General features: G+C 45.8%; 1 protein-coding gene across 3 annotated transcripts in view; it reads left to right on the plus strand.

Annotated features, from left to right (window-relative positions):
- LOC146199081 (sorting nexin-13-like) overlaps positions 1-21,510 on the plus strand; it is an 86,254-nt gene that overhangs the window by 22,053 nt on the left and 42,691 nt on the right. For all 3 annotated transcript variants that reach the window (XR_014705041.1, XM_084594557.1, XM_084594558.1), the window contains exons 7-10: positions 5,035-5,145; positions 8,400-8,488; positions 14,630-14,713; positions 17,908-18,049. Coding sequence is in view for 2 of the 3 variants with exons in the window: in XM_084594557.1 (XP_084450683.1) it covers positions 5,035-5,145; positions 8,400-8,488; positions 14,630-14,713; positions 17,908-18,049 (426 nt within the window). In the remaining variant the exon portion in view is untranslated. The remainder of the gene's footprint in view (positions 1-5,034; positions 5,146-8,399; positions 8,489-14,629; positions 14,714-17,907; positions 18,050-21,510) is intronic.

Consider the following 21,510-nt stretch of genomic DNA (forward strand, 5'->3'; position numbering starts at 1 on the left):
ACTGTATCGTTTTTTCGCATCGTAAGTGCCGTCACAAGCCGATTTCTGTATATCGAATTATCGATATATCGAACTCTTTCACGATCCCCTTTGAGTTCTATATATCCGGGTTCGACTGTATTACTTGTTTCGTGCGGCACGTGCGTTTGTTCGTTGCGTGACCTGCAGCGGAGCGTTGTGCTGTCTCAGGATGTGGACCAGCGTGGGCATGAAACACGACTTTGCCGAGTTGTAAAGCGTCATAGCATAATGCGATCCGTTTCCGCAGGGCACCACTGCAGGTGCAGATTACCTTGATAGATACTTCCCGGCAGAGCACACGCATCAGGACCAGTCAGTATGTGCGCACTGGCAGCCCACGCCATCTCGGATTAGCATTTCTGCACAGGCACTGTGCGGAAGCAGATTACGGTAGCAGGTTGCCCTGTGCTGTAACTCTCTGTTATCGGCTTACCAACAAAATGCAGAGAGTGGGGAAGTTCGCAATTTTTCACCAATTTTTCGTCGCCAGGGGAAGCCAGGCTAAATTGACTGAAATTATAGCGGTGGCCCTCACCTGCCTGGCATGCTTTGCTGCCAAAGGTGTTCCAGAACCCGGTACCAAGTGTACTTCAATAATAATAAAATTGTATCATATTTGTAGGAGGAGGACGAAGATGAGGAGGAAAGGCAGGGAGGTTAACCGGTAAAAAAAAAAATGGTTTGCTACCCTGCACTGGGGGAAAGGAGTTGGTGGATATAAAAGTTGTGGGTAAGAGAGGGATGGGTGAAGTCAGTACAGTCACATCACAGACATGTCACAGCACATCACGTCACAGTCATCTCACGTTACATAACAGCAAAATCATAGCCTTTCGATCAGTCCTGTGCTTTTCTTAAAGCGGAGCGGTGTTTGAGAGGCCTTCACCGCAGACGATCGCTGTGGCCAGGGACCTAGGATCTTAGTTTCAGTCAGTGAGCGTCCATCTAGATGCTCCAGCGCATGGCATAGTTAAAAGATGGCTTTGCATAGACGCGCCCTAGCCCTCCGTGAAATACGAAGACGTCCTTTGGTGCCTTTGGTATTTGTAGGGCATTGTTGAACAAATGGTACCGCTTGTGATTGGCAGTAACTACTTTGGCGGGTGGCATGTCACTACAAGAACTGCATTAATAGCACGGGTGCCCAATATATTTTTTGTTCAAGGTCACATAAAAACTTCTTTAACCCCATTCTCTACTAGAAAAATAAACAATCTTTGTACCATATATACTGAAAGTTTTCTTCAGTTCATTTCATAAAACTCTTTTTTTCTGAATAAAACAATGCCATTCTTTCAACTGCAAGAGGTTTCTTTCCTTCAAAAATAGCAAGAAAAATACTGCCTAAAGTTGGCTTCACTGAATAGCACACATATCTTGCGGAAAAGCATGTTCGGGGCACAATGAAAAACACCAAGCCGCTACATCGTCACTGTCAGGCAGTCGCAAAGTCCTTCATTTCATCTGCAGAATCATTGTTGTCAGAGTCCTCGGATGAGAACACGTCACTTTGTTTCCGAGCAAAGCTCTGGAGAGCTGTCGTCTGACGAGGAGTCGTCAAAATACTTCTTTTGCGCCCACTGTCATTCTCTTGCGGCACAGAGGCAGCCATGTTTCATGCACGGGTCGTAGAGGCGGGAAAAAAATCAGAGACAAATGGCACAACATGGGCGAATATTGCCATCTGGTGTCAGAAATTGCAACTAGAAGCAGTAGGATCATCATCGGTTCACTATTTAAGAAATTTTTGTTCATGACGGATATAGTTCTCATTGGTAATATTGGTACAAGATCTCGTGACGACTATACTTGTCATCGGTAGAGAAAGGGTTAATGTCACTTTTACTATATTGAACTATTTCTCATTCTTCATCAAGTTTGGTAAATTTAGAATCTAGTGTACAGGAAAACAATATTACAAACAATCAGGTGATCTAGTCTGACGGAACTTCTGAGCAGAATGCACTTTGTGGGACAATACATATTCATTCCGTAATTTTCTGACGCATCCCATCGCCTGAGGTTTAGTGCTGGTCTCGTTATGCCTGGCTATATTGTTAACCACTGTATACTTATCGCAATTTTGGATGCATTGTTTGTACTGTTGTCCCACTTCCCCCCCCCCCCCCCCCCCCTATGTAATGCCCTCCCGGGCCTTTAGGGTATTTGAATAAATAAATTTGAATAAATTTAACTTCGTGTTTACTCTCTGAAACAAGCCCCTTGAAAGATGTGGGAGGTCCACTGCAGCTTTGCATCAATGTTTACCAGGCCTCAACAACCCCTGATATAACCAAGTACAGTAGAACCCCGCTGTTGCGTTCCCGGGTGCTGCGTTTTCCCGGCTGCTACGTCCTTGTGGTCGAGTCCCAGCATGACTCTCATAGACTTCCATGTATTAGAAACCCCGCTGTTACGTCGTAGCTTGGGACATGTTCCCGCATGATACGTTGTGAACTCGCACCCCAAGCCAACCCGAAAAACAAGCAGCGACGGCCATGTTTACTTTTTCGGCAAATTGACTTGGCCTGGCTTGGCCTAGCGTTGCTGGCGTGTCTATAGAGGGCACTAGTGACGCTTGGGCAGGCTGTGTCATCATCATCAGCAGCAGTAGTTGCGCTTTTTTTTTTTTGCGTCTTGCTGTCTTTCATTACTCCATGCTCCATGCTTTGTGCGGTTGGTGTGTGCGACTGACTTCACGATTGCCGAGCTTAGGACTCTTTCCGCGTGTATTTTCCGGCTGTGAATTCGTTCCGCGGTCGTGTGCACACGCGTCCAGCGCACTCAATCGCCCACCTGGCGCTTGCCAACCGTTCAGCACGTAAATACAGCAAGATGGCATCAAGAAAGCGCAAAGCGCTATCCTTGGAGGATAAACTGAATATTCTCTGCACTGTGGATGCAAACCCAACGCGGAAGCGGGTGTGCATCGCTAAGGAACTGGGACTTACGCCATCCACCCTCAACTCTATTGTTTCGAAAAGAAACAAGATCGAAGCAAATGCCCGGTCCTTTGACATCAAAAGCAAGCAAGCCCGTGGTGTGGAGCACGTGCAGCTTGACGAGGCGGTGTACAAATGGTTCAAGCAAGCCAGAGCTGCAGGTGTTAATTTTGATGGCACCATTTTGCGCGAAAAAAGCACTGGAGATAGCAGACAAGCTCGGGATCGTCGATTTCAGTGCGTCAAACGGCTGGATCGACCGATTTAAACGAAGGCACGGAATTTGCTACCGAACCGTGAATGGGGAGGCCGCAAGCGTGGACGTGGCTACTGTAGGCAGCTGGAAAGAGACCGTGGCGCGCATTATTGATGGCTACGAACCTAGGGACATTTTCAATGCCGATGAAGCGGGCCTCTTTTTCAAAGTACAGCCCTCGAAGACGCTTAGCTTGAAAGGCGAGGCTTGCCACGGCGGAAAATGCAGCAAGGACCGTCTCACCATTTTGTTGTGTTGCAACTCGGATGGCTCATGAAGCCGTGGGTCATCGGCAAATTTTGAAACCCACGTTGCCTAAAGAATATACGTTACCTGCCCTGCCACTACAAGAACAACAGCAAGGCTTGGATGATGTGTGCAATATTTGACGAGTTCCTCGCGTACATGGACTCGAATATGGGCTCTCAAAACAGAAAAGTCCTTTTTTTAGATGACTGCTCCGCGCATCCTAAGGACACTACGTCGCTGCGGAACATCAAGGTGGTTTACCTTCCGGCCATCACAACCAGCCACCTTCAACCCTTAGATGCTGGCATCATCAAAAACGTGAAGCATTTTTACAGGAAATGCATCGTGAAGCGATCCCTGGCCTCTGTGGACCGCGGGCAACAGCCAACTGGCATTACGATCCTGGATGCCATGCACTATCTGGCCACGGCATGGAGTGCTGTCACCACCACAACGGTCAGGAATTGCTTTGCGAAGTGCTTTGGCGACGCAGACAGCGCAGCAGAACCAGGAGCCGTGGTCAACCCCGGAACCCCCGAGGACTGCGAACTGGACACGGCCATGGAAGCGGTTGGCGCGAACGGGATCGTGTACAACGATTACGTGTCTGTAGATGATGCCGTTGCCACCTCCAAGATGATGACTATCGACCAGATCGTGGCCGAGTGTGTAGACGCGCACAACAGTGGCGACGAAGAGGAGGAGGAGGAGGAGGATACGCCGCAGCCGGAACCGACGTTTACATCGGCTGTGGCGGCATTGGACCTTCTCAGAAGGTACGTTCGCGACGATCGCGAGAGCCACATGGCACTGCAACTTTTGGAGAAGCGAGTTGTGCTCACCGGACGCGAAAAGATGCGACGGACAACGCTGCATGACTTCTTCAAGTGATAACATGGCAATAAATGCATTCAATTGCCCACTACTGTCATTTTTCAATTTGTCCTACTTCCCGGCTCTTACGTTTCCCGGCTCTTACGTTTTTTTTTTTACGGTCCCATGAAAAACGTATCAGCGGGGTTCTACTGTATCACGGATGCCCAACCCCTCCTACAATATCTTATCAACAGCTTTTGCTGCTCCTATTAGCACTACACTAGCTGATTGGTCCCACCAGTTACTGCAGTGCGACTTCATTCTGCACCCCGTGGAAATGAGCCCTCCATGGAATAGCACTGGGATACATGCTTGGGGAAGATTTGCCTAATTCGTAAATGTGGTTTCAGAGTTCTGTAGCATTTCTTGTTCGGCTTTGAACATAACTTGTGTGGGCAGCATTCCTCTCACCCCTTGTCCAGGGAGTTAGGAGAGCGGCCCTCGGAGCTTGCTGTTGGCTCAGCTGTCACGTGCTTTGTTGCTTTCCCTCCTTATCACCTTTGCTATCTGTGTCGCGCCCTGCTCACCTTGATCCTTCCTTCCCAGAGCCTAATTTCTGATACTGCCAAGGAGGCTTTAGCCACCCAAGCAGGCATTTTAACAAAGTGAAAGTAGCACTCTTGCTTAGTAGGAAGGAATTGGTACTGGAAGAATCTGACCTTTTTTTTCCCTGTGGCTTCACCTTTTCAGAGTTTGGCGGGAAAGGCCAAGATTTGCTTACCGTATTCTTCAGTTTGGAAACCACCATGGAACGTAGCATGTGCCGTGATCTAGTCTGCATTTCAAAGGAGCGAGAAATGGGTGAGAGACTTCGTCATCCCTCTGAGAGGACCATTATGCGGAACGTTCATGTTAAATCAGGTATAGCATGGATGTACTCCGCGGAGGTAGCATGTTTTACTCCGAATCCAAGAGTCCTGGAGGATTTGATTACCCTTACCCTTCTATCTCGGAGTAGCCTGAGCTGGCTGCTTCTCCCAACATGGACGTGTAATGCGGTCTCGTTATGTCATGCTGATCAGTTCCAGCCATGCCGGCTGAAAATGCTGACGATGAATTTTCTGGAGAATGAGGCCTTTAACACTATTGTGTTAAGGCACAAATTAAAGGATATGTGATTCACCACAATCATTTTTTTTTTTTGGAATATATTATACTTGGTACATTATCTCCTGCTCACTCGAGAACAGTGTACATTGTAGCCAGGCTTTGCAGCGTACAGCTGAAAATTAGGGAGGTTGTGTTACATTATTGTAGAATCGGTTGTCTTTCTTCTTTCGAGTGCTTATGAGACAAAGCACACATTTTACACATCATGCACTCGTTATGGAATTCACTCATGTATGTGTTCAAACAGCTTGCAGTACTTAAAAGGACACTAAAGACAGCCAAAGATGGTATGAAAATCTAATAAACTACATTTGGTGACACTGTCGCCGCATATCCGGCAGCAAAAAATCGAATAATTGCTGAGATATTGCGATAAGAAATTGAGGTTTTTTCTTGTTCCCGCCGGTCGAATTCAAACTGTGGCCTCCAACTACGTAGTTGGAGTTAGTGACGCACACTATGACGTAAGCGGAGACTCCGTGATAGCTAGCGAGCCGGCGCGGCCCGCGGCGTCGCATCCCTCAAGGGCCAACTTGGCAACAGCGTACTCGCAATGACGGCCTCAGCCGAAATAAATAAAACGATGAAGAGGGTAATTTACCGAGCGATGGGCCCATAAAGGAAGAAAAAAAAAAACACAGAGCGCTTGTAATGCACAATACTTTACATGTTTCTCAAGCTTTTGCACTCCTTCTTGCACTGTGTATAAACAAACCGAGCCCTCGGTCATCGCAACGCTTCCTGACATGTTTACATACAAATAAGATTTAGTTACCAGCAAAATAGTGTCCTCGCTGCTGCGCTTGTCAGTTTTGAAGCTTTGTCGCACTTTTTTCCTTCAAGGTTTGTGCTACAGCTCCGTGTTCAGCGAAAATTACGTCCACGGTAGCAGAACATGACCGAAGTGCCGGCGCCACTACATTTGCCAGCGCTGTGAAATTCCACATGTTAAAATAGATCCAGTGCACAATATAGTGCGCATAGGCATCCAGAACATTAGTTGCAAGACGTGAGAGCAGGCAGCATGCGCCGATGATCAAGAAGATGTAATTTTTAGACCGGCAGCAGAAACACTTTATTGTAAATGGGGCCATGACATAAAAACTAGAAATATTTCCAAGGTTCCTGTGGCGCGGTTTAGCCGAGCGGTTAGCGCCGAACGTTACGGAGCATGCAGTAGTGAGTTCGAGTCTTGTCTTACCGCTTCTGTCAATTTTTTTTTTTTTTTTTTTACAAATCAATTTTTTTTTAACCTTTTGTAATGTATTTCTGGTGCTTCGTTATTTTTAGTTTTTACTTTTTACCCCAGGCCCTTTTTTTCGCCGGGTGACGAGCGCAATATATCGACGCTGTCCTTGGTATGAGCGGCAAGTATGCCCCTTTTGTTTACGACGCCTGCAAATAGCACGTTGAAGGTCTTGTTGACGCAGTATATGTTGGTCAGATGTGCCATGATTTAGTCAACAATTGAATGATAATGCGTTTTTCCTTCGGAACTTAGCATATGTATGCTTTTCGTGGCGTACGTAGCTGCAGTCAAGCGGTCAGGTCGCAGTCGAAGCGGCAACGGCGGCGATATGTTGGCGCAGAAGTGTGAACGAAGGAGTGTGTCGGCGGTAGCGGATTTCGCTCGCTCGTGCCTCCGAATGCTTAAATGGGAACCATCAAGGCGCATCTGCTGCTCCAAGCTCGTAATTCAGGCGCTGCAGGTTCATACAAACAATCCGAGTGCGCACGAAATGCCTGAGCCGAAACATAACCAAAACTGAAGTGGGCGCCTGTGGCGCCTCCAAGTATATTTTTGTATTTGCCTTGCAACTTTTACGTTGTCTTTTTGCCGTCGTTTACGTATGATAAAAGCCTGTTGTCATGTTTGAGAAAAAACGTACTACCGCATTCAAACATACAACGTAATTCGCATTTGTCAGCCTCCGGGATCCCTAGTGCGTCACGTGATTTGTAGTTGCGAGCCCCGGCCGTTCGGCTGTGGTGGCGATACCTGTATTTCTGTTATTCTTCTTTACTATCTTATAACAGCTCTGTTTTCAGTAAGAGTGGTCTTTTTGTAATCAGGAACTGGCATTCTATCGATGCAAACCCACTTCCTTTCTCTCTTTAGTGTCCCTTTAAAGAGGTTTTGGATGTGGGATGTAGCTCATGAAAACAAGATTGTGACTGTTGTTCTCAACATCTTCACTTTTGGGAACGGGCACATCAAATTCCAAGAAAGTTATTATGGACATGATAAGAACTTGACGTTCTCACTTGTAGCAGCTTTATCACACAGCTTTGTTGACTGTTATGGACAGTGTGACATTTAAAGCGGTTAGTTACATCATGGGCCCTTCTGTTACTAGTTCATCGTCTTATCTTCGCTAGCAGGAATGACATACGTGATTTGGTGCCATTTGAATTGGAGGGGCGTTGGAACAGTTTACCTTACTCTTAGTTAATGTGATGTGCCTTGTGTTTTCATAACACTCTGCTGAGTGTTGTGCATCCTTTTATTCTTTTGTTTACCATGATTCCCACTAGGAAAGTATTGATATCCTGGGACAAAATCAGCAGCGAGGCAGAAATCTGGTTTTGCAGTCTAGCCATTGTCGTCTCATGTTGCACACTTTTTGTTTTACTCAAAATTTTACATATCAAGACCTGCATGCTTTAACCATTTAAATTTTTTCATTTGACCATGCGATTCCTTGGGCTTGCAGTAGCCAGCTCATGACTTTTCTTAATTACCGTACATTAACTTTTGCATACATTATGTGAATTGTGAAGTACTTTCCTGTCATTGAAACCCCTGCAAAGAAAAAAAAAAAAAAAAAGAAGAAAGGCTTGTGCTGACTGCCACAGCACTAAACCCACTTCTCGTTTTGTTCCACTGTTGCACCTGTCCAAAGAGCAGCATGTTTCAGCGGAGTAATGCAGTAACAACATTTCAGAGTACCTCCAGCAAGTAGGAGAAGTGCTCCTGTACTTGGTCCTACCACCAGAGGACTTCCAAAACAAAGTTATGAGGATATTTTTACGGGTGCGTATACATCACTGTGTCAGTATTCTGCCTGTCCAGGCATCTTGTGTGTGTGTGTGCTTTATTAGCGGAAACTGCACTCAGTTGAGAGTAGTAATCATTCAGACTGTAGCATAGATATTCTTTTTATTTTTTTGCATATTGGGCGCATGAGTAAACAAGCTTCAAAAGCAAGAGAAACCGCTCTAAAAGAAATTTCACCCCAGCATTACTTAGTCGTGCGATCTTGCCATCGTCGCCTGCCTTCAGGTTTCGACAGCTGTTGACACGCTGGCACCCTGGCACCCTGCTGCAAGGCACTGCTCCGGTTTCTATATATTGACTCGCAGGTGGCACAGATGGAAATGTGCATACTGTATTTACTCGCATAATGCTCGCACCCCCAACATTGGGCGTCAAAAATCGGAATTCTTTTTCCCCCGCATAATCATCGCACCACCAATATTACCACCACAAGAGTCGTCTGCTAGTAGTAACAAGCACCATTTTTGGAGTGCTACTGAACCTAGCTGGCCTCGTGTGCACACGCTACCAGACGGCGATAGCATGCTCGGGTAAATCATCATCATCGGTTATGCTAGTCTTTTTTTTTTTTTTACCTCCATGATGCTCGTAGTCGTCGCCATTTTGCGAGGTGCCTCCGCGTCTCATTGTCATTGTTCCTTCGTTCCGTCCTTGTTGCTTGCTTTGTTCCACCGTCTACCGTGTTCTTGGTGCCGCATCGCAGTGGGGCGGTAAGTTATGTAGCTACTTTTAAGCTGAAAGCTTTCGAGTATGGGCTACAGCATAGCAACCGCGCTGTCAGCATGCACTTCGACGTTAATGAGTTCTGCGTAGTGCGCTACTGGAGACAGCAATTGCTGTGCCGATACGGACTCGGATCAAGTCTCTGATCGAGAGTAGAACTGTATGGTCTGCTGTGAGCATTATACCACAAAACGCGGAGAGTAATGATGAGGCTGCATGCGGTAAATAAAGTGCTTTAGCAATTTGTGCTTTTGGTGACCCTGTACTTTTATAACAAGGGTAAGTTCTGCTTGAAAGTAATGCTTTGGTTATATTTACAATAGTTGACCGAAGAATCCCGATTCGCACCTATTTAAATTTGCTTTTAGCGCTCCAAAGCATTTGCTCGAAACTTTTCCCCGCATAATTATTGCACCCTCCAACTTGGCATCAATTTTCCGCGAAAAAAAGTGCGAGCATTATGCGAGTAAATACAGTAGTATGTGTTGGTGCGGCAAAATTATCTGGCGACGAGATTTACTCGTCTTCTCCTGACTGCCCAAATCAGCTTAAATATGTTCATGAATCAGCTAACAGTATATGCATTTTTATTTCTTAACACTTTCCAGTGCATGCCTAATCTCATTGATAGCCCTATAAGTAGATTCAAATATCGAATTTTCCTGCTTCAAAGCGCTCGTGGAGAGCTAGTGGGTGGTGAAGAAACTAGCCTCTCAGTTTCATTTCTTTCTTTTTTCCGCTATGGAAACGTCAGTTCTACTTCTCTGCACATTGCTTCAGAAATGGTCCTTAAAATCTTTATATCTTGCACCATCTGACTATTTTTACCGGTCTACTCATCCAATTTCACTAACAATAAATTTGCAGCATCAACGAAATCATCGCTTGTGTTACCTGCTAGTGATATGCCGGTGTCATTCGCGTACATGATAAATTTCGCAGTTGCATCAATATTTACAATACCAATTACGTACATGTTAAATAAAAAAAGGTTCTAATATACTTCCCTACAGGACACCAGACAAGATAAGTAATGAGTTAAAGAGGTGGTCGTTTATGACAACGATTTGTCTGCGGTTTTTCGAATAGGAGCGTATAAGAGAAGCCGCTTATTTCAAAAGCTGTAGCATTGGAGTTTAACTAAAATCTGATCGTTGATAGAATCAAATGCTTTAGAAAGATGACTGAATATCCGTAATACAAGTTTATCCCCCTGAATCTGATTTAAGATATGTTCTTCTTGCTCTAGTAAAGAGAGCTTTGTGCCTAAACCTTTAAAAGATGTATTGAGAGTAAGACAACAAGCTACGTTTTTCTTGAAATTCGTTAATTGCTTTAGAGTCACTTTCTTCAGGTGTTTTGAAAATACCGGTAGTATTGATATGGGTCAATAATTTCCTAAATAATTTCGATCGCCTTTTCTAAATATTGCGGCGACTCGTGCCATGAGCATCTTTTGGGGAAAGATTCCTGTGCTTAAGAAGAGATTAACGATACTCGTAATGCAAGGAGACAGAAGATTTGCCACATATTTATTGAGTTTTATTTGAAAGCCATCGATATCTTTAGCACTACTATCTTTTAAGCTAAGAATTATTTTAACTATCTATTCCTCATCTGCTGGACATATAAATGTTGAACTCAAGTTGTATTATATGCCTTCAAAATCAGTGCCTCGTGTTTGTATTACTTCCTTTGTTGACCAAGCGTTCATTAAATGTGTCCATAAGTGCTTTAGCGCATACCTCAGTGGCATTTATTTTTATGCAGCATATCTGTTCCTCATGAGCAGGGTAGTTCAACAATAAATTCAGTTTCTTCCACAACTGAGCTGTGTGCAGAACTGATGAAGGAACATACAGTCGAACCCGGATATATCGAACTCGAAGGGGATCGCGTAATAGTTCAATATGTTGTTACGTGAAGAATCTATTTACAGTATATTGACAAGACTGCTGCGACTGGCATAGCAGCGAGCAGTGCCACGGAAAAACAGTCCCACTTCGTCGTCATCTGCTTATCCTTTCCGCGAGGCATGGGCAGGAAACACTTTGTCGTTGTCTTCTCGTAACATGACCCCTGGCGATGTAAGCGTCGTCCTGGTGCTAAATTGACAAAGAAGGCACGAGTTTGTATGGCTTCAGGCGGGAAACATAGACAATGTCAATAGTGGGGCAAGAGGAGGAGGACTCGGGCACAAGAGGGGCAGGTTCATACGTCACATGAACGATAAGGTCCACTGTAGGGGGACAGAAGTTTGAGAGACCAACGTGGCGTGCAGGTGACCATAAAAGAACCAAGGACCCAGGATCATAGGATACATGGTGATGTCTCCTATCGTAAGCATACTTCTTAATAAGTCTGAGAGACGAGGAGCCGACTATGGGCTACTTAGTGCGCTTAAGTGGCTTAAGTAAGAAAAGGGAATAACCCGTCATGTCGTGCTTAGAAGAATTGTAGGTGAATGTCACATATGACAGCGCGAGGTCCCAGTCGTGGTGATCAGGTGATGCATACTAAGACAGCATGTTCGTTAGTGTACGGCTGAAGCGCTCGGTTAGGCCGTTGGTTTGGGGATGGTATGCAGTCGCGAGCTTATGCTTCGTAGAACACGAGCGTAGGATGTCTTCAATAACTCTAGATTAAAAGTAGCGACCGCGGTTACTGATAATTCACGAAGAGCGCCGAGATGCAGAATGACGCTGTGTAGAAGAAAGTCGGCGACACCCGTAGCGCAGCTCGTGGGTAAAGCTTGTGTGATGGCGTAGCGTGTCTCATAATCGGTTGCCACTGCAATCTATTTGTGACCTGATCGTGACGTCGGGAACGAGCCAAGAAGGTCGAGTCCAACACGATAAAACGGTTCCAGGGGCACATAAATAGGTTGGAGAAGGCCAGCTGGTGGCCTCAATAGTTTCTTCCTACGCTGACACTGTCGTAGGCTGCGATGTAGCGCCAGATGCTGCGGTATACTCCAGGCCAAAAAAAAATAATGACACCGTACCCGGTCGTAAGTGCGAGACACACAGAGGTGGCTCGCTGTGGGCAGGTCGTGGAATTCTTCAATAGTAGAGCAGCAGAGCTTTTTGGGTATCACAAACAGAAGGGACGAACCGTCATAATGAAAGTTACTGCGGTAGAGGGCACCATCCTGCAGAACAAAAAGCTGTAGAGAAGAATTCGATCTTCTAGATGTCAGGCCTTCAATGATGGATCTTGAAGATGGGTCATTACACTGTCCGTCTCCTATGTTGGCGATATTGGAGAGAGCAAAGACGCAGGGATTGGCCTCTGTGTTACCGAGATCAGGGGGCTGTACAGGGTAGTGAAATAAACGGTCGGCGTCTTGATGAAGGTACCCAGACTTGTACACCACGTTATAGGAGTATTCTTGAAGGCGCAGGGCCCTGCGCCCAAGACGGCTGGAGGGATCTTTCACAGATGACAACGAACAAAGCGCGTGATGGTCAGTCACAACTGAGAAAGAATGGGCGAATAAGTACAGGCGGAATTTAGCGACATCCCATACAAGGGCAAGACACTCGCACTCAGTAATCGAATAATTGCATTCGGCATTAGAGAGAAGGTGGCTAGCATATGCGATGATGCGATCTTTGCCATGGTGGTGTTGGGCTAGCACTGCACCGATCCCATATCTGCAGGCGTCTGTTCGAACTTCAGTGGCTAAGGGGTAGTAATGAGCCAAGACGGGTGGAGACGTCAGTAAGCTTTTAAGCGCTGAAACAGCACCCTGTAACAATATCGATAATTTGATATACAGAAATCGGCTTGAGACGCCGCTTGCGATCGGGAGACATGATACCATACTTGTTGCGTAATCAACCTGCTCACATAATGAACCCATCCTGCACTTTTGCCCCCTCCCTCCAATTTGAAAAAAAGAAAGAAAATCATTAAGGCCAGTTCACATGCAAGCGACTGAGTGAACACAGCGACAAGTAGCAGCCACAGAGCGAAAAATTTCCAACTTGTTAGAATTGCGTCGCTCCCGCCACTCGAACCTCCGCAATAGCTCAAAACAGGTTCTTGCGTCCCTGCGGCAGAAATTGCGAGCATTCTCGCTTACATGTGAAACAGCCTTTAGTCGGTGGCGTGTCCCTCCATTTCGGTTGTCGCATCCACAGCTCATTTATTGGCAGTGTGCCAAGATGCTGCACAGCGATAACATCAGGGTGTGTTTATCTTTTGATTATACCTTTAATAGATCCTGCGGTGGCAGGGAGCGAACTTGGCAGAGTGCCCATGATGGCTTGATTGCACAAGCCCTGTTCGATTTATCATGCCGCGCTTTGGGCAGGCGTAGTCCACGGCCACAAAATCATTGGACAGCGTAATGGCTGCAAATGTCGTTTGAAGCGAACAATGCTAGAAGCCGGTGTCACGATCGCAGCTGACCACGTGCTTTCGTTCATTCATAGATGCAAGGATGGACGACTCTCGCAAAAAAGAAAAATCTACTGCTTCTTAACATCTGCAGGTGCTATAGCCTACGCACATTCAACACGGCGACACGAGCTGCGCACTGCACGTCAGCCGCCGCGCGCAGAGGGTTCACAACACACACTGGAGAAAGCATCCGACGTTCTGTCTGCCACACACGGGCCGAGCTGGGTTGTCGGCGCATGCGTAGCGTGTGCTTTGCGAACGAAGACTGGGAAAGAGAGAAAGCTCGGCAGAATGGGCACATCCTTGCGCTTCGCTCTATCGCGTTTTTCCCCTCTCCCGAACACCACAGCTACATTGGCTGCCTCTGCTCAGTACCGGCCACTGCCAAACCAGTTCCCTCTCATTCCTTCACGCACATGGCTTGCAAACGTCACGTGCTGACGCGTGGCAAACGATCACCGCAGCTGTGCGCATCTTTGAGGAAAGGGCGTGGCGCTGCCCTAGACCAGCGGTCGCGGAACTGTTTCCTCTCATTCCTTTGCGCGTGGTTTAAAAATGTTTCGTGGCAAATGGCCGAGGGTGATACGATCATTTTCGGGGAGTTTGATGTATCAAACGACCAGAGAAATCATCTGCAGACACAGCTCAAAGAGTAAGCGCACAGATGCTACAGATTAACATACAGAGTCCACTAAGCATCAAAACTTTTGAGGCTATTTACCTTTAGTAGAGGACACTAAAAATTAGTAGGTTGCTTAAACACTTTGCAGAAATTGCTGTTTCCTGTCATCGCTCAGTTCATGAGGAAAGTATCCTGATCCTGTGCAGAAAGCCAGATTTTCTGCACAGTGGAGCCTTGAATGCTGTTGCTCTAGAAAAGCGCGATTGTTAGGGTTGCATGCATCTGTCTTGCACCAGTGTGTATGTAACGCTTTTTTTTTTTTTGTTTGTTTTTTTTTTGTTTTTTTCTTTTACATTTCTCTCCAGGAACTTCTTGTGAATACAGTGTTGCTGCCAGTGATAGACCTAGTGTCGGACCCCGACTATGTGAACCAAACCATTGTCTGGATGGTGAGTTGCACATCTTAAGTCATTTCTTCACAAGTGCATGTCGATAATGAACGAATGTCTGAGGACAGTCTGTAGCAGTTCGAAACCCCAAAAAACGCAGGCTCATTACTGAGGAATAAAAGAAAGGAAAAGTAGGGTAGTTGAAGAAAGAAACACGTGGAGCATTATGTCAAATGTACTGAGGCATATTTGAAATCCTTTTACAGTCTAGAAACCATTATTTTGTCCAAGGCGTCCGCTGTAATAGCATTCTTTTCAAAAAGCACACACTGCCTGTCAAGCATAGAGGTAGGCCTTACCTACCATGGCATTGTAAATTCTGATCTTGCTTGCTTTTTTCTGGCCAAGGACATTGTCCTGTGCACAATTGAAGGCTGATACAGGTGGTAGTCATGTGACGCAATGGCGCTATTTTTTTTCCAGTGCGTAGCTTCGGCAGTGCAGGCTGGCGCAGGAGCCGAGAATCCCGTTAGACACGTCCGCAGCCACTGCGACGTCATGAATACTCCCTCAAACATAAAAGGGATCATGAAATGGTTTGATGCAGTAAACTCGCAGTAACTCAAACTCTGATAATCTAATTTCTTGGTTAATTCTAACAGATGTCAAAATTTCGATTGACTGCCTATATTTTCAATGCATTTTAAAGCCACTTATAGTTCATGCCCTAATTCATACCAATGCATTACTAATAACTTTTGGAGCATTATCTGTGCTGCTGGCATCATTCAAGGCAGTGTTATTCTGATCCATCAGCGGCACTCGGGTGCCGCAGTACAACTTTATACTTTTGTTCTGCAGTAAAAACTCGTTACAAGAGACACTCAAGGGACCCGAAAACGATGCCTGTTGTAACCAAAGTCTCTTGTAACCAAAAGTTCTTACCAACTCATATGTGCGGCAGTTTAGATCCCCTTATCTAAATTCTGTTTCATATCAGTGTCCTGTTTTGTTGCCATATGTCAGGAAACAAGAAGGAGTGCCTCCTCTTGACTTCCCAGTCAAGAGGAGGCACTCCTTCTCAGTCAAGGATTCCTTCTTGGTTTCTGACATATGGTAACAGAACAGGACACTGATATGGAACCGAATTTAGATAAGGGGATCTAAACTGCTGCACGTACGAGTTGGTACGATTCAGCTGCGTTGCATGAACGTACAGTCAAACCTCGATATAACACGCATATAACGAATTATTGAATATAGCGAACTCTTCCGAAATATTTTTGTCAAACACATGTATTTTTAACTTACCATAGCGAATGCGGTTCGGCATAAAACGGATATTACGAACTTCGCAGGAGGCAAGCTTCGTTGCATTACATGTGTTGCAAACGTTCAGGATTACCTTGCAGGCGCTGACAGCGCCACAGATGCCACGACGGCATTGGGAGTTGACAGCCGAAGAAATCCATGGCCTCTGAGATTACCTCCGCGTGCCTGTTTGTGCGCACGAAGGTGATCTCGGAGGCCATAAGAAATCGTTTGCATCTCACAATCGCTGACAGCGCCGCTTCAGCAGCGGCAGCAGCGGCACAATCGAATGTTGTTTTTTGCCTTTTTGCATGGAGGAAAGAAACAACTTGCTCTTTTGGTTTTAGTGTTAGCAGCGGCGTGGCCGTCATAGCGTTTGGCGGAGGCTGCGTCAGTCGTCGTGTCGAGTGTGGTGCGCGGGTGTGCGTAGTGCTGTGATGGCGGTGAACGTGAAAAAAATAGCAGAACTGACGTTAATGACCAAGCTCAAGATAAAGGCAGTTTACAAAAAGGGACTGATTGACACTCTTCTCGTGAAGCTTCTTATGAAGCAGGACTTGAAGATCGACTTGCTGGGAGCATTAAAGCGGCATGGGACAGCGTGAAAGGCGAAACGATTGCCAACTGCTTTCGGCACGCAGCTTTTGTTCCAGCAGAGGCCCTCGCATCAAGTGACGATGGGGACGAAGCAGAAGCAGAGCTCCGCGAGCTCGATGAGGTGACATGCCCGCAACAATGACTGTAGAGGACTTTATAGGCGGCGGCGACCACGGCTGTACTGACGGACGCCGAAATCTCTGTGGAAGTTTCTGAACATCCCGCAGACGAAGCTCAGGCTGACCGTGCAAACGATGAGAACATTCCGACTTCACAAGAAGCGCTTGCTGCATTGGATTTACTGCACCACCACTACAGTGCTATTGAGAGCAGTGGGTTTGCCCTTGTTGAGCGTTTGCAAACTGTGGAACAGGGCGTGATACGGAATGCAATCAACACAAAAAAGCAGGCCGTGATACCGCAGTTCTTTGCGCATAAATAAACGGACGTGACCCAAGAAGGCACCCTCCGAGTTGCTGTGCCTTCTCTGATTGAATTTTGCTGCTCTTGCATGGATTTTCTATGAAATTTTATATTACGAATTATGGATAGAGCGAACTATTTTCCGGTTTTTTAACTGCTCATTATAACGAGGTTTCCCTGTACCTGGGTTGTGTCTCTTCTAAAAAGTGAAGAATTTACCTTAGGGACCTGCAAAAGTTTTCTGTTATAACCATGTCTCTTGTATACAATGTTGTTAACATGGCACACACAGGAAAACCAACCAATCCATTTTGAAGTGCCTCTTATAACCGAGTGTCTCTTATAACGGTGTCTCTTGTAATGAGATTTTTCTGTATGTACTTCTGACTGTGAACTATTGAGGTTGGACCACTTAGCACCACCATTCTTATGAAAATTCGTGGATCACCTATTTGACACAAAAGGATCGGACTGGTATCAAACGATTCAGCATGTTATAGAGCACAAAAAACTAGTTGAATCCAGAGCCTAGTTTACGCTAGGGATTTGCACCAACGACCTTTGTCATTCCAAACCATACCTGCCATGAATCTTCAAATGGCCATTGTGGCCGAACCATTTGGCACAGAATGTTCTGGATGGTGTCAAGCGATTCGTTGCCTTGTGCTGCATACGTTAGTTATTAAAATATGGTTTGTAATATGAAATTTGGCTGAGAAGCTTACCAGTACCGGAAGTGAGCCAAGATCGAAGTGGCAGCAGTGACTGTGGCAGCAGTGACTGTGGCTGCGGCTGATGAGTAACGCTCGTGAAACAGGGTTCAAGAATAACTCAAGTTTTTTCTTTAGTTTGTATGAAAATTTACATGCAAGGCAGTTTTATTTTGCATCATGTGAACTTTCCTTGGCCTTTGTTTTCTGCAGTGCTCCAACAACATTCCCACAAGTGATGAATTCTTGACTGTCCTGAAGTGCACAGACAACGTCAACGAATTGGAAGCCGTCAAAGAAATTGTCTTACAGGAAATTGCCATACAGCGATCGAAGGACACTGGAGGCGATGATGGTGAGTCATTTAGGGGTAGACCTTGCTAGGTCATCGATTTTGATGGTCCAACACTCCCCAGAAGTTCTGAGAACACTTTCCATGGATCACGTAGTTAACCATTTTCTGAAAAAAAATCGCACAAGAAGCACAGGCCGCACAAGAGTTGGAGTTTTATGTGCCATCACTGCAATTCTTATTGGCACAACAGCCAGGAATGAAGCCATAGAATAAGCCGGAGGTGTGCGAATATTCGATCATTTTAAATATTCTATCTAATAGCACAGTATTTGATATTTTATTCAATCCGAACGTTTGCTATTCAAAATCTCAAAGTATATTTGTTTTAGGCGAAGGGTGTTTCTGAAAAGCTTGCTTTATGTAGTTTTGGTTTTGAGTACAGTTTAGACCGCGGTACCACGCTATAACCAAAACATTAGTTTTAGGTAAAATACACTCCAGATGGTTACCTTCCCTTTCAAAACCACCATATTAATCAGTGAACGAAAACCAGCGCACGAAGTTCGTTGCACGTTATTAGCGTGACTGTGAAAATAGCCGCGACCGCCGCCATGGAACTGCGTATACATTTATCAGTACATGCCCTGGTGCACTAACCTCTACTGTCACACTCCATGAAGTATGCTAATTCATCGTTTGGCTCTTTTCGTTCCCACAAAGAAAAAGAATGCGAGGTGTTTTAGAACGATACCTTTTGGTTGGAAAACAAGCCTCGCGGTGAGGCTGACGGAGTGCACTGTTGTGGCCGGCCATGACGTACCTCCATTTTGCTGCGGCAGGGCCATCCTGTCGTCCCGAAAATACTGCCTCTCGCAAATATTTTGGCGTACATCATAGGAAGCTAGCTGAGTGTCTTTTCCAGTGGCACCCCAATGTTTTACAGTTCACTGCAACACAAGAAATGCAGTGGTGCCGTTGTGCCACGTTGGGCAGCCAAACTTGAACGAAGGCACAATCACAACGAGCCTTTCCGCTCGCTCTTTTACGAGAAGAGCTATGTGCGAATGAACGAGTCATGGTGTGAAGGCGTGGTGCGACCCAGATGCATGGCAAGGAGAAACGCGAAAGAACGACAGAGGAAAAAAGAGTAGCTGTTACGCAATCTTGTGCAAGATGGGAGCAATGCGGGGAGACAGAGCGCAAACGAGTGGTGGGCATACGCAGAGAATGCACTTGTGTTACGTCCTAATGCGTGGGGCATTGTGCTGTGCCATGCAGGGAAAGCCGGTGCTGCGCAGGGGAGTGCACTTGCGGTTCAGAGCTGTCACCAAGCGGATTTTAAAAACGCACTATAATCTGTATTTTGCTCTGCAAGACCGCAAAATAAGCCGTATGACTTTACATTGAGTCCTACGGGAGGCAGACTGGCGGCTGGTAAAAGCCGCGTTATGGCTGGTCCCGCACAATAAGTGGTGACATTGTAAGTGGTCTCTATTGTGCACTGCAAGAAAAAGAATTTGCTCGCTCAGCATGTAATACAGCTTATATTCTTGCACGAGAACTTCAGATTTCAGTGTGATGGGCTTTTAAGTAAAGCCTACTGTGTCATTCAACCTCTTTTAATGCTAGAAGTACTGTTCGTAGACTACTGCTCTTCGTAGACTATTGATCTCAAGCACACGGGTTCGATCCCGGCCCCGGCGGCTACGTTTCGATGGAGATAAAACGCAAGGCACCCATGTACTGTGTGATGTCGGTTCATGCTAAAGAACCACAGGTGGTTGAAATTTCCGGAGCCTTCTACTACACCATTCCTGATACCCCGAGTCGCTTATACCAGTAGTACCATTCGAATTATTAGCTTCGAAATTATTCAAGGAAAATCACTAATCACTTAAAGATCGTTTTGAATTAAGAAACCACTACTGCTAAACCTAGTTGTAACGAAATTATAAAGTGCTCACAATTTTTCGTTACATCCCAGCTTTTGTTATATGCAGTTTTTGAGCGAAGACTCGAAATGACAATGCAAAATGGAAGCCATATTAAAAACTGTATATAAGGGAAACTACCTTGATGGTGCTTACACACAGCAAATCCCCAATTTATAGAAGCAATGGAATAATTCACGAATGTGCTGAGGGTGCAGCGCGACTGTGGCAGCAGTCTCCACCTCCGCCACGGCTGCCACGATGCATCTATCAGGGGGCAAGGAGAGGAGGGTAGCGGATGCGTCATAGCCAGACGAAGAGCATGCACGGTTGCGCTGCTGGGCGAGGAGGCACATACATATTCACACGTGTTCCCGCTCGCCCGCCACAGCGCCCCGCCCTCCCCTTTCCTCCGGAAACCGACTCTGCTCTCCATTCTCCCCTCCAGCTGCCGACACAAGAAGGCTATCGGCACAGGAATCTCGCAGGCAACCACACAGCAGTGATGGGCACAGGAGCTCTCCCTGTGTATTTTCTTTGTGCTGTTAATTTTTCGCTGCTTTCAAGCATGAACTGTAGTAGTGCCGCATTGCAAAAGTGAAAGTAACAGGACTGTTGCGTTTGCCTCATAGATGTGCTGTCGGCGCTGAAATGCTGCAATCAGCTGCACTCGCTGGTTGCGATTGTAGATGTTCTTCTCACGTCAGTTCGTGTTTCATCGTCACATGGACTTCTGCCAAACTTCCAGTAATTCAGCACTAGCTAAGGGACGGTCAGTGCCGCGAGTTCCTTTATATCAAGGTCCACCACTGCAACATGTTCATTACATGGAGTTTTCAAATACATGCACTTCAAGGGGGGCTGTGTTGGGGAATTTAAAAACTTCGTAATATTGATCAAATCGCTAAATAGAGGTTCAGGTAAAACGAAAGGAAGAAGATGGTTTGCACGGTATAATAAAGAAGAACTGAACAGGGTAAATAGGGTACGCCTCAGGTCGCAGATGAGCCAACGTTTCGACAAGTGGACTTGTCGAAATGTTGGCTCATCTCGCATGCCCAGACAAAGACAAGTCCACTTGTCGAAACGTTGGCTCTTCTGCGACCTGAGGCGTACCCTATTTACCCTGTTCAGTTCTTCTTTTTTATAAATAGAGGTTCGTTACATAGAGATCTAACTGTATTCGCACAGCCCTAATTTGAGCCCATCAGAGTCATAAAGCCGAACGAGCTGTTTTGTGATGGCGGGAGTTGCTGTGTTTACTTTTACCTCAGCAGATCACTTATTGTAGGCTGCAGTGCTTGTAGGTTATTACTTGTGCGACAATCACTTTTTTGTAGCTTTCAGTAACTTCTTGATGTTGCTGTGGGTACATTTGCAAAGGGACCTTGATTGCACGAATTCTGCTACTGCAAAACATTTTAAAGGCTCAGTGTTTTCAACATTTGTTTACTTGTATTCATTAATTTATATTTTACGCTGGAGTTATCAAATGGGCTATCTCGAACAAACCACTTGTGTTGGCTTTTCTTGTGTGTGCATGGAGGAGTGTGCATATTTTTGTGCACGTGCAGTCCACCTTTCTTAGTA

This window comes from Amblyomma maculatum, chromosome 2 (genome assembly GCF_055883805.1).
Source record: "Amblyomma maculatum isolate TAMU_Amacu chromosome 2, ASM5588380v1, whole genome shotgun sequence".
In the NCBI taxonomy this organism is placed as follows: Eukaryota; Metazoa; Arthropoda; class Arachnida; order Ixodida; family Ixodidae; genus Amblyomma; species Amblyomma maculatum.